The sequence below is a fragment of the Lepisma saccharinum genome, chromosome 2, assembly GCF_977018435.1.
Source record: "Lepisma saccharinum chromosome 2, izLepSacc3.1, whole genome shotgun sequence".
Classification (NCBI taxonomy): Eukaryota; Metazoa; Arthropoda; class Insecta; order Zygentoma; family Lepismatidae; genus Lepisma; species Lepisma saccharinum.
In genome coordinates, this window is record NC_139230.1 from 187,696,325 (window position 1) to 187,711,035 (window position 14,711).

At 38.1% G+C, this 14,711-nt stretch overlaps 1 protein-coding gene across 1 annotated transcript in view; it reads left to right on the top strand.

The window, feature by feature from the left end:
- The first annotated feature begins 6,817 nt into the window (after nucleotides 1-6,817).
- LOC145983792 (uncharacterized) overlaps nucleotides 6,818-14,711 on the top strand; it is a 595,938-nt gene continuing 588,044 nt past the window's right edge. The window contains exon 1 of the mRNA XM_083116839.1: nucleotides 6,818-7,338. Coding sequence (XP_082972965.1) covers nucleotides 7,284-7,338 — 55 coding nt within the window. The 5' untranslated portion in view covers nucleotides 6,818-7,283. The remainder of the gene's footprint in view (nucleotides 7,339-14,711) is intronic.

Genomic DNA, 14,711 nt, shown 5'->3' on the forward strand with positions numbered 1-14,711 from the left:
GCGCGTCAACATTTTATTACTATCATTTTACGCCTATAATAATTTTGTAGAAATATGGACAATGTGTACAGTTAATTATAGCAGACCTTTTCCTAGTTTGGTTGGTCTTGAGAAATATGAGAACTACCTTTTGTTATTAAAACAAATTTAGATGTTTTACTTAATATGACATGAGATTTCGAAGTATGGAGTTAGCCCCATGCGAAAGTCCCAACGATGTTCCATTATCCCGTCACAATTGGCGGTCGACTACAAAGGCTCTTATCGTTAAACGCGATAATTGAGGTTTGTTGTATTTTAACTTTAACTGAAATATGATCCAAAGTTAATGGACACATGGTGTCCACTTAACGTTTCATTTTGGTTTACAGTTTCAGATTGCAGCCATAGATGCCGCCATTATGATCCAGAGCGGCTCTAGGCATCAAGCTGATAGAACATTTTAAAAAATTAAAATTTCTTAATTACTGTATTAGCTGCAGCTAATGTAGTACGTGGTTGCTTAACAGATTTTTTTAAAAAAAGAACATGAAATGTTTTATATAGTTTATTTTATATTGAAATTACTGGCATAATGGAATATAATGGATCTCACTCATCGAAGTAGTGGCTACATGCTAAATACTTTGATATGAATACATTTATACATCAGTGTGAATGATTTCATTCGTTAGTGCATGTTTTAAAAAGAATACCTTCGTGGTTCCAGGAAGGATGTAGAAGCTTCTACTCTGTGTGTGGCCCCTAAGAATGGACGAATAAACATGTATCGTACTTTACATCAGCTAATTTAATATTGATTTATGTACAGTCGCCGGCAATAAAAATGGGGCACCTAGATCCTGAAATACTCGCTTCCCTACAAGGGGTTATGTGTGTTGCCTAACTCTACGGCGATGGTAGAAGTTGCAATTGAAAATTTGGTATTGAACAATTCTCTGAAAAGTGAAACCAGAATATCAAATAACGAAGTTGCAATATTAATTTTATATTCATGGTATTTAGGTAGAGTACAATCCAAACCATCATGAAAAACAAAAAACAGGTAAATAATTAGAAAATATTAAAAAATAAACATCTGTAAATTTGAAGGTCAATTTACAAGTGAAAAACTCTAAAAATTTACCTCAGGTACGGATATATTTTTATAAATATATATAATTAACATATTTGAATTATTTTTATTTATCAAATAAATATGTACTTAGCTACATATTGAATATGGGAATAAACGAATTAGTCTTTTAATACAATGCAAAACTGGTATTTTTAAAGTACTCCGCGGCCTTGTCCCGTTCATCACGCAAAATATTATTTTTTTCTTGTGGAGAAAGAATTTTTTGTAGAAAAACATTTCGAAACTAAGATATACTTTCAATACACAGCATGAAATACTGGAAATGCAAGTATTACAATTTCATTCAAGCCACTGAAACACAAGTGCAAATAGTTTTCGTGTCCCGTGCATCACACTTCAAAGCATAACATCTTGAAACTTGAACTGTCCTCAGGAATTAACTATAAGAGGAGGCCTTTTTTTGCCTGGTTGAGTACAGTAACTTATTAGTCTTCAAAGGCCACTTCCAGTAGTTGGTTCATTTTATTTAGTTTTTCTGCCACTTTTGGCTAATTGCGAGGATGGGGGATCAGTGATGATATCATGAAATTTATGAATGGACACTCACAAACACCCATGCTCAAGACGGGATTGGAACCCGGAACCCCTGGCGTCGTAGCGCGATGTGCTAACCACTTCGCCACATGGGCCGACCAAGTGGTTGGTATCACCAGCCTTCACCATTACGGATATCTCATAATCATCAGCAAACTTTCTCGCAACTGCACCGCGATAGTGTTCGTCGTCATATGTTACTATGTCCCAGTCACCAGTACTGTAGCCTGTACTCGCATGCACATGAATCTCAGGGGTATATAAATATCTACCTTGAACAGCTTTGACGGCATGTATAGATTTGTTGCCTACATTTGGCTGAGCATCATCCCAACTTCTTTCTCGTGAAATGCTTCTTCATTTATCAAGATAACTTCAGTTTTGGGCATGAGATTTCTAATTACTTCTGAAAATTCTGAAGTAGTCTGTACAATTGGTGCAGATTTACTTTTGCTCATTACATGAGCAGGAATGAATGATTTTGCTTGTCCGCTGATTCCATCTACTAATCCCTTCCCATGTGAAGTTGCAAAATACTTCCACATTAAAGTTTTTCTGTATTTGCAGCCAAGTTCTTGCAAAAGCAAGGCCTTTTGCTTTTGAATTCTGAAGATGTTCGTTCATTCGATCATCAATATTGGCGATGGTCTCTGATTTAGGATCAATTGCTTCATACAGAATACCAACAAAGCAAGTAACAGTATTTTTACCGTAAAGCATGTATCTTTGCACACAAGATATATCTGACATTCACCATGGAATGTTGAAGCAGCTGTAAACAATGTACAGGATATAGGATTGATTCACCATGGAATGTTGAAGCAGCTGTAAACAATGTACAGTATATAGGATTGATTGATTGAGTTGGTGCTTAAGTCCACTTTATGCAGAGTAAGGCTAATCGGGACTGGACCTACAGTTTAAAGTGGGATCCGAACCATGTACCTCCATCGGGTATCGAACCTGGAGCCCCTTGATTACAAGGCGACGATGCTACCACTGCGCCATCGGGAAGGCCCTTAGGATACAGGAGTTTAGTCCTACACTGTTATCTGCAAATCTGCAATACCATTATGCAGAATTAAATAACATATAGTTGAATATATTTATGAGGCATTTTTTCTTAAAGGCTTAAAATACCAAATCTTTTGTCCTTGAGATACTTTAAAAATAGTGTTGCCATATTTTGAGAGAGTTTATGGAGTCAGACATCACCTGCAGTGGAGTGACAACATAAGGGAGAGAAATGTCCCGTGCATCACATATTATATGTCCCGTGCGTCACACAAGGAAAGAAAATATTAAAAAATTGTTTGTTTAAATATAAAAATGTTGTTCATTTCATATTGTAGTACAAAGTCTTTAGCAAACTGTGTCTAAATATGGTACCCTGAAACTTCTTCAAATCACAGAAATAATCAATTAAAAACAACTATGTGCTTCTCACATTTTTTCTGAGTCCCGTGCATCTCACAGCTTTTTTTATTTAATTTTGCATTGTTAATTTGAGAAAGGATTTTATTTCTTGGCATATGCTAAGCAATCACCCAGTATTATAAACAATGAATATGAAAGATCAGTGCAATATCAATTAACCAGCATTTAACATTTATCATTTAACCATGTGCGAATGTCCCATGCATCACGTAGAGAATCGCCCTATTAAAATCCACTTATCGCAGTAGAGTTAGGCAACACACATAACGCCTTGCTTGGAAGCGAGTATTTCAGGATCTAGATGTCCCATTATTATCGCCGGTGACTGTACACTGAAAACATTTCTGCTTCGATCGCTAATACTATCGGTTCAATTTTATTATCTTTCTACTTCACTTCAGTTTCCATCAGTGGCAGCATTTCGGTTCAATTCCGTCTCTAACCCCGCCCCCTCTTCTTGACCTTACACGAGTTCGGTGGTTGCGTGCCTTTATTCCTGATTGCATGCTCCAAGAAATTTGTTTCATTTTTTATTTTTTTTTTCTCTGCAAATATTTCACTTCCTCCCTATTGCTGACATTTCCGATTCTGCTTGGTTTTCCATTCATCTTCTAAGCACGTCGCCCGGAATTTCTATTTTGCTGCTCGTACTGTACTGGAACAGCTATCATTGCCAACACATGACTAGGACATTCAATGTAACAGTATCCAAATTGCTATGCCCTCTCGTTGTGAAGAGGAATGAATTCACTTCATTATTTTGCGTTTGATAAGGTAATTAATTTTAATGGTTTGATTGATTGATTTGGTTTATTTTACTTTGCATTTCTGCAACTTTTGGCTGATCGCGAAGATGAGGATGAATGATGATACGATGAAAGTGAAGGGACACACAAAGAACACCTATGCCCAGGTCGGGATTCGAACCCGGGACCCCTGGCGTCGTAGCGTTCTTTACAAGGGCTGAGTCGATACCGATGTATCGGTATCGGTCGATAAAAGTCGTATCGGTATCGGAAAATATCGGTTAGATTTTATTTACCGATACTTTTTCAGGCTTTTTGATCGTGCAAAAATGTGACGCACCGCTTTCGTGGAGTCTATAGGCATTTTCCAATGTTACGGCAGCCGGTCCTCATGCTGGCAAGGGAAGTGGGGAGCGGGGAATACGCTGCAGGCCAACCAGACAATACCTGTGGCGCCGAGAGTTACGACGTGGCGGGAGGAAGTATTACGAGAACCTCGTTCTACAGACTGCTGCGTTTGTTATCGCGCTGGATTGGTCGCTTCCCCGCTTCCCACTTCCCTTGCCAGCATGAGGACCGACCGCCGTAACAGTAGAAAAGACCTATAATTATCCTGGAAATTGTTAAGAATTCGAGGTCTTCATTGATTTTGTACAAATCAAGGGTGTCTCAAAATAACGGGGCATTTTGAAACGCAGGTATAGAGAAGAGAATGTTTGTTATGAAAATGAATAGTGCAAAGGATGTAATTTATTATATGCCTAGGGCCTCCTTGATGGCGCAGTGGTAGCGTTGTCGCCTTGTAATCAAGGGGTCCCGGGTTCGATACCGGATGGAGGCACATAGTGTTTCGGATATTACTTTAAACTGTAGGTCCAGTCCCGATTAGCCTTTCTGTGCATAAAGTGGACTTAAGAAAACAACTTAATCATTTATTATATGCCGCTGAAGAGATCAGTAGGTTCACGATTTGAAGATGGCGCCAGTAGATGAGGATAATTTTGCGCAAACATTCCTGCAGTCGCCAAGAGACCTCCCATACATAGCTCGAAGTAACATGTACACAGGAAACTGCGATTTTCTCACGGATCCTTTCGACTCGACCTGATACAAGTATAGATTGTGTACAACTCACATTAACCAAGACAACCCCACCTTCATACAATAATATTTTTACCGAACACAAATGTAAAAGATGCATATGCTTGAAATATAACACCACGTTGAAGTATTATTTTTACTGTTAATATTTTAAATTACTTAGAATATGTATTTATGTCCCTGAATATAGTATAGTACACTTAACTTCATTAAGAAGACCCTGTACGTGCTGCTAATCATTACTTGGTTGAGTGCCACTTTTGGATAATCGCGAAAATGAGATTAAATAGATGAAGGAACAACACAAACACATCTAGACGACACAACACAAGCTGCATAAAGAGCTGCAGGATGAAAGCTGAGGCTGTACAAGGGCACTCAGAACGCGAAAATCACAATCCCACAGAAGCACCAAAGCCTCGTCGGTCTGCAATATTGCAGCTACCGGTAAGTACTACGTGGAAGTGAAGTTGACTTTTGGGCCAGAAGGTCATCACTTGAACCCGCTGTTCAACAAGTTAGCCCATGCAGACCCCAGATATATATAAAATAACTAGATAAATTCTCTTTCAGGCCAAATATGCATTTTTGTAAGGTATTTAGAGGTATATTAAGCCCCCGGAAACTTTCACTCTCCTCTGGCTCTATTTCTTCTAGTACCTTCACTGCTTTGGGTCGGGCTTAACCCTAGCTTACCCGATGGGACACGGGAGGGGGCTGTCAGGCCCACCATCTCTTATTTTTCGATTTTTAAAATGTGAGAGTTCTTGTAAAATATTGAAAAAAAAAAAAATTACATCTTATGTTCTTAATGTTTCTGTATTACTTTAGTTCATAAAGCAACTTACATAGGGGGCCAAATTCCCTTGTCGGCCCATCACGCACCCCCCCTGGATGCGTGTTCTTCGAGACACTAACGCGAGTAACATTGTCAATTATATTCATATAATCACTCATCCCATCTTCGCAAATTAGTCGAAAGTGGCAAAAAGCGAAGTAAAATAAATCAAATCAATAAAAAAAACAATGTAAATTGGTTGGTAATGATGTTTGTAATTATTATAATGAATATCGTATAACTACACTTATATAAACAGAAAACGCATTGATGCAAAATTAATGCTTCTTTTCGATGTTTAGTGAATGATAAAATATGTCGCTCATGCAATAATTGGTTGATTTTTATTAATATTGGCAATTTTTTGTAATTTTTATAATTAATATATAACTGCACCTATATAAACAACAAAGGAAACAGTGATTCAATAACAAAATTGTTTATTAAATTTTAGTGATAAAAAAATGTGTTGGCCCATACACCCCCCCCACCCACTCAAATAAGTAGTTTGTCGTACGCCACGAGCAAGCTATAGGGTTGGTTAATCTTACCCTCATGGGATTTTAGATATTGTCAATTTCTTTTAATCTCATGGTCACGCTTATCCTGACAATAGAAAGTCGCGACAATAAAATTCAATAGAAGAAAATGAAATATCAAGGGATTAATTAAACAAGCGTTGTAAAGAACCAAACTCGTGCAAATATCTTCTTTTACCAGCGATGCCGGCCGACGATTTGCACTGAATGACTTTCACCTCACCTAAGAAAACCACTTGACTAACTTCTTCCCGACCGCAAGATTTGAACACCTCGTCGCGAGAATTCCCAAAACCGAGCGTATTGAGTTCCGATCTAATGAGAGCGTTTGATATATTTCCGAGACTGTCGTCCCTGGGTGAGGGAGGCACGATAGACGCGACTTCCCCGTTGCCCAATCGGACTCGTGGCTCGCTGTGACGTAGCCTGCTTTGTGGTCGTTACGACGCGAAGCTCGGATCTCGGCTGAGTGTGCTTTCGCGAGGGATTGAGGCAACTAGCCAACACACCTCTGCGCAGCGACGTAACAGTTGAACATCGTATTTCGATCGTGAGACACAGAGCGCTGTATTCTAACGTGCACGTGCTTCTTTTAGCACATTAATAATTCTGCATTTGTTGCTGAAACGAATTTTTAACAGTTGAAAAGGAACACGACGTAAAATGAAAAGTTCGCACGGAGTTTTTTACGCGTGAATTTGTTGCGTTCCACCACGAAGTGATTGTAAACAGCACTGTAATGCCTTCAAAATAAGCAAGGAAATGCGTTCCGACGAAACTGTCTTTGACATTTGACATTAGTGATTTGGTTTTTAATATTTGCTAACGGTATGTGTGAGTGCGTGTGTTTGTGCATTTTGTCTTCGGAAAAGAAAATAATAACTGCAGTAGTGTTCTAGTGTGAATCTTACTTGTTATGTAGTGATTTTCTGCACGCTTTGGATTTCATCATGAGGAAATTTATCATCTGCTTCTTTATCGCGTCGCTGTTTCTTCATCAAGGAGGTAGGTGCAAATTTATATAGTGTGTGTAGGAATGTATAATGCATCTTTCTCTCTGGCCTATATATCTGTGTGCATTCGCATGTCTGGAGATTAAACAGGACGACGCTAAGTTAGGGCTTGTGCCCCCGCCCCCCTGTTACCCCCAAGTTTTGGACATAACATAATTTTGCTATCATTATGAAGTGACATTATTTGGAAGAAAATTCCGGGATTTATCCACAATTTTTCTTCTGCGGTGCGAGTTCATATTTAGGGGTGGGTAAGGGTAAATTTAGAGCCAAAATGGTCATAAATATTGCCTTTATTAAAAATTTGGGCGGGGTTGAGGATTTTTGGGGGATGTTAGGGGAGTGTTAAGGGTGTGTTGATAAATATATAATTAAGAGGTCCCGGTTTCGATCCCTGGTGGATTGCTTTTTCGGGTCTTATTTTAAGTGGAGTTTGAAAAAAATTGACGTTCAAACTTCTGAGGAAATATTGAGTTTGAGTTTCAAAGTCTACTTTATGCACAGATAGGCTAATCCGTTCTGCACCTACAGTTAAAGAGAGTTCCGAACCATTATGCGTCTCCACCGCATATCGAACCAGGAACCTCTTGATAACAAGGCAGCGACGTTCCTACTACGTCATCGGGTAGTTCCTGAGAAAATATTGAAACTATACTTGGAAATGATACGATGAAGTTACAGAAGGAAATGGGTATCTCTCTATTTTTTTTATCTTTAGTGAATATATGCGATAATGGAAATGATATCTTCTTAGGAGTTTATTACTCGAAAAACAACATAATATGGGTTATACGTATCGATTGAGATGTTAAGCTTAATGCTCACTCGTAAAGTTGCGTAATCTTAGTTGATCAGACTCCAGGAGTACAAATTTTGTAAATTGAATTCAATCTATAATGTTATTTGGTATAACAGGACAACAAAAATTCCTATTTATATTCCGTTCGTCTCGGATCTACTAAGTTGTCATTCGAGCAATTGAATGGCTTGAAATAATGATCCATTTTACTAAGCATTGTGGGAGGGATTGCAGAAAGGTGTGAAGTCCATTACCACGTTACTATTACCATGTGCGACGTCACAAGGGACGAAACCGCTAATCTGTTTTCCTCTAGTTGGAAACTAGCGCATGTCGCTTCTCTTAATCATTCTACTATGTAGTGTCGTGTCTAAACGTTACATTTCTAGTATCCGTTCTAGGGATACGTAAAGATTATTATCAAAGCGCTGTCGCGATTGTTAAATTAAAATGAAAACTTGAGAAAAAAAAAAAGGTAAAGTGTTCCCCTGTGCATAGCACCACGCCATGAAGGCGTATAGGGGGTGTGGGGGAAACGCCCACACTTTCTTGATCCGGTCGTGAGTGGGGGTGATGTGATCAGCATCACGCCCCTAACCGCCTTTACCCCCCAGGGTTTCCCCCAGGTACCCATGTTATTCGACGCTGGGTGGGTGCCGGGGCCGCTTTCACCGTTAGAAAAGTTCCCGGATTTGAACCGGCCGGGGATCGAACCCGGGACCTTGAGCATGATAACAGCGATAGGAGAATTCAGTTTGTGACGTGCACGTTGAAAAGTCAAAGAAAATCGTAAGTAATATTTTTTTTATGTACACCCCACCTACCATTCTAGATCCCCCCCCCCCAACTATGAAAATATTCTGGGGCCGGTACTGTGTTTAAATTTATTATAAGAAACTATATGGGCACAGTACGTCCGTAGTAGGTGAAAATTTTCGAAATAAGTTTCTTGCTTATGTTCGCAACTTCATCTACTAATAAATTATTTCATTTTAACGAAAATTTTGATCGGCCACAGAGCCGCGGTGTTCTTGTCAGAAGGGCGTCTGACTGCCTTGCGCGAGATCCGGGTTTGATTCCCGGGGTAGGTGATCAAAGTTCGGAAATTTCTGCTCTGGAGTTCGCCCAGCCTCCTGGGTACCTGAGTGCAGCCTTGGGGGGTAAATGCGGCCGGAGCGTAGTGCTGATCATATCACCTTCAAAAATTGCCGAGATCGAGAATGTGTGGGGACCTACCTACCTCATGGCACGGCGTAATGTGTACGCAATGTATTTACCATGTAATTAAACAGTTATCTCGGTTGGCAGAAAATCAAAATATTTTTTTTGTAGAAACTATGGTTGCACACTTACTTAAGTCATTCTTTTCTTTTTCACAGAATACCAAAATTGAGTTTTACCTCTTCAAGCTTGAGAAATATGCTTTTAAATGGAGAAGGCATAGATACACGGTGCGTTTCCAACAATACAGACTTTGTCCAAGGAGGGACCCAAGATGTATAGTTTCGAGTTCGTTTGTTCTTTAGTCCACTTTATGCCCTGAAATGTTAATTGGGAATGCACCTACAGTTTAAAGTGGGATCCGAACCCCTATGTGCCTCCACCGTTGTTTATATTAAGAATTTCACTGAAATATAGTGTAGAGAATAATAATAAAGGAATCCAAAATTGTATAAAAGTCCTAAATACCGAAAAAAATTCAGCAAAAACATCAGATTAATTTGAAAGTGAAATTTAATATCTATATTTTGCATTTTTTGATTGATTGATTTGGTGCTTTTTAAGTCCACTTTATGCACAGTAAGGCTCATCGGGCCTAAACCTACAGTTTAAAGTGGGATCCGAACCACTTGTGCCTCCACCGGGTATCGAACCCGGGACCCTTTGTTTATAAGGCGACGACGGATATTTTGTATTTGGACAACGAATTAATTAATGCTTTGTCATTTACACAGCGTAATATTACACTCATTTTCGTGTTTTCTTTCTTTTTTTTATAAAAAACTTGTACCGGCACATCTAGTACCAGAAGGTATACTCGCCATATTAATACTAATTATAGTATGTATTGAAATAATTAGAAACATAATTCGACCAAGAACTGTATCAAGGTTAGGAGTTACGCAGTTGAATAAATTGTTAAACGACTTTAATGCGACTAGCAGCAAACATAATAATTGGAAATTTTATATATATTCAGTGTGAAGACAGAAAGAAGAGTATGGCCTAAATGTAGGTGAAAAATATTAGTTGAATTGCATTTTTTGTAAAAATTCCACATAAAGAAACAAATTTCCACATTACTAAGCGAGGCGAGTGTGTGCAATTATCTCCATGCGATTTGTTTTCTTTGCCTTAAAGGGACTCCTCTCGCACTGCAGATTTTAAAACTTTAAACCTCCGCATCATATTATCCCATTGCATCGTGAAAATTAAGGAAGTTGTTTTCCAGGGTGCGAATTTAGGACGAGAGCTGTAAACTAGACAGTAAAAAAGTTGAGTATTTCCGTGAGGCCCATATTACCCCCTTTTTAGGTAGTGTGTTGCCTGAAGCGAATAGATCGTATAACATAATTAAGAGCAGAGAAAATACTAGAAGTAATCTGGCGTAGGAGGTTTACGGGTTCTCTATGCTCAGTTTTCGCATGTCTCCTCAAACAAAATGTTGGGATGTGAATAGACGGGAAAATATAGAAGATATCCTAGATTGGTTTTTCATTCTTAAGAAATCCATTGCCAATTTACTGTAGAAAGAGAGCTAGTGGTGGAGAACGTAGTCTTGCAAATTTAAGTATTTTTACGTAGTTAACGTATAGTTTACGTTACAGGAAGGCAGTGTTGTAAGTCACCGTAAAATTTGCAGCATTATACCATTAAAATTTAACAGTCTGCCAGTTAATTTAAGTAAACAGGACGCAGCCGTTTTTTAAATGATTATGAATATCATGCATGATGATAGATAATTATTGTAAATTACAGTTGTGTGAAATATATTTTTAAAAACTAATAGAATTAAATTAATTAGATTAACTATGCAATTCCCGTTAATACTTTTTTTTTGGTATTTGGATGGAAGAAAAAATTGACCGCCTTGAACTGTCATTTCTCTAGTCAACCTTTTACGGTGAACATCATAGTTTAGTTCATGTGTGAACCCTGACATGAATCTTAACCCATGAAAAGCTGACCTCCGTGGCGGAGTGGTCAGCACAGGCGGATGATGTATATGCGATTGGAGAGTGGTGGTGATCTCATCACCTCTAAAAATGACCTATATCGAGAATGTCGGGGGCCTACCTCCACACTCCCACATTCCCCATGTATGTGCAGTCATGGCACGGTGTAATGTGCACAGGGAACTTTACCTTACAATTTTCATGTTGGTGATGATGGCAATATTTTCAACAATAAGTGAGAGCTGTCATTACTTTCAATCAACGTAATATTTTCATCAATACTGAGAATATTACATTACTGGCACATAAGTAAATTATATAAAAAAACAAAATATTACACGGTTAACAAATAATGTCCTATGGAATGGGACTTTAAAATCACCCTGTATAATTAAAACACAAAATGCATGCAAATTTATCCACTGCTATAAAATCTCGTGGAAAAGGAACAAGAGTTCTTTTACATATTGTAAAAATCAAAGTTTGGCAAAGTTTGCTTAAACTTCACTTCATGCTTAAATATGCTGGTCGGACTGAACTTACTTTGCAAAATGGAATCGGAAATATTGTATGTCTTGTGCTTTCACATATGGTTTTATAACATCGACGTGATACTACTAACTCAGTAGCACGTATTGAATTGCGTACTCTATTTATTATTTTACATCTAAGTACCATCAAAAGGCGAAATAATAATGTAATCGATATTATTGTTATGTAAATTGTAGAGGACAATAATTATCTATTAACCAAATACCTATGAACGGTAATCTTCATTGTTCTCCTAGGAGAAAAAACTTATAAAGGGTCTCCCTCGGTTTGATACTGCACATTTTATGTCCCGTGTTCAATTACACCGATTGGACATATGAAATTTCCCTATAATCAAGTGTGTATTTTGGCTTCCTCGATGGCGTAGTGGTAACATCGTTGCCTTGTAAATGGGTTCTATATTTCCGATGGAGGCACACAGTGATTCGGATCCCACTTGAAACTCTGGGTGCAGTCCCGAATAGCCTTTCTGTGCATAAAGTGGACTTAATAACAAATTAAGACAATCAAGTGTTTATCTTGGTTAGTTTGTTTATATTACGAGAAGGCTATATTTGAGCCGGTTTCTTCTAGGGTTTGTAGAGACAATAAATTTTCTTGAGCGAACACTCGAATTGACGATTTACTGAGGTATTACTGGGAATGGATGAGTTTCCTCTTACCAAGGAGGAATGTAGTGTACGTGGACAAGGTTCTTCCCGCAGAAAGAGCTATGGGAGTTGGAACTCCCCAGTTCATATATCGATTCCCTTCTCAATTACATCTAATGTATTAATCCTCTAGACGGAGCCGTTCCTTCCTCGATTCATTGTGTTGATGGATGGAACGTTCCGTCATTTATAGCCTTTCCAGAACTTAAGGGCAGGTAGGTGCCTTAATATCAACAATATGATGCTTCTCTTTGAAAATTTGGAAAGCGCTATTTAAGGAATGATGCAATTATTGTGTCGTTAAATTTTCTGTAGATAAGAACTGTTACGGCTCATTATCCGTGAACTTATTTAGTTAATTCTTTGATTTCAGCAAGTAATTCTTGTTTTCACAATGGCTGGATGAAATTTTCAGTCACCTTGAATTTCGTTTTGGCACTCGACGAAGAATTTACATTTTACTGCGTCTGAAGAGAATTAGTTCGTTAGCTAAAGTTACGGTACTGTACACGTAATGGTTACATAATTTATGGGAATTGGAAAGTTATTAAGGACTCTCCATTCTGAATTAATCGCGACGATGAGATGAATGGTGATACGTTGAAACTGATGATACGACAAACACAAATCCACATCCAGGGGTCCCGGATCTGTATGTGCCTTCATCAACTTCATTTTGTCATAACTCATCCTCATCTTCGCGATTAGCCAAAAGTGGCAGAAATGCGATGTAAAATGAACAAAATCAATCAACAATCGCGCATGGACAGGATTTAACACAAGCCTCACAAAGGATTATACTGGCGGAGTCAAGACGCCAGAGCCTCGTTAGTATGCAACAATGAATCCAGAGTGCAGTTGACACTCAAAGGTTTTCCCCAAAGGCCACTCCTTACACCCAAATTGTTATGTGAAGAAACTAGCCTATAGGAAGATGAAGTAGGTAATGCGTAGGTTATAATTTTAGGCCATTCCGAACAAATACAATTGCAAATGATAATTGAATTGTCTCTATTGAAAACAAATTCGAAATTTAAACTGTTACATTTGAAGCATATAAAACTCAATACAAATGAATTCATTTTATCTTAAGAATCATCTAATTGCTTCAAAAATTAACTTTGTGACAACACTTGAAATTTCTTGAAGTGTCATTACGACGCCCATGTTTAAATTTGGGGTAAAAGCACTATCATTGATAGGAATCGGAGTACTCTGTCGATACTAACTGAATTTTATTACTTTTTTATGTAAGAAAAGTGCTCATCGTTAGTTCCCAGTAGGAACATTAGGATGTATGTGTGCGCATAAAACCAACCTCTCAAAACGTTGTCGTAAATAGACAACCAAACCTTTTTGCATAGTGGTTTTTAGCTAAATTCCGTACATTTGTAGAGGAGATAGAATATGGTCTTCCTTAACTGAACCTGGCACCTGAGAAATGGAACTTTCTAATCATCTGTGGTCTATTGTATGGTTGCAGTTGGAAAATCTATCAAATCAAGTCTCTGTTTATTTCAGTCACTGCCAGTTTTGCCTTTGGCACATATCTTGAATGGGTGTTGCCCTTATTCATAGCAATTTAATTTGTTTCGTCATCTACACAGTAGTTGATATTCAGTAAACATTGAAGCACTTCTGTCATGAGACACGTTGTTGGTATGGATATTTCCAGTTGGTATCTGCTTCCCACGAGGTTGGCAGCGTGATAGAGCTCATGCATAGTGTTATTTCGTTTTTGCAATTTAAGGCGTGGTTACAAGATCGTACCCATTCTCCATGATGATAGATTATTTTGCTCGCTGTGAGAGAAATATTATGCTTGCCGTTTATTTATAAAAACTTCTAAAACTGTATTTACTGTAGCATACTGTGGAAATTTCAAGTTCTTCTTTCTTGTGGCTTTTGTATTTGGGTGGAAAAAAGTGGTGAGCCGTAAGTTGGGAACGTGTGGGTGGGCTCCTTGAGCGTGTTAAGTTTTTGGTTGTGCTAAGAAGTTGACCTTGTCTTTACAAGTTTATTTCTTATTGGAAAAGTTCGGGTGTGGTCCATACGATCAAGAGGACACACGCTCAAGTATTTCAAAGATGCATAGGAGTATAACCTAAATATGCATTATTTTCATCTGTTGTAAAAGTATATGCTTGTTATAATCATGTACATAATTCGGTACAACATGTTACAATAG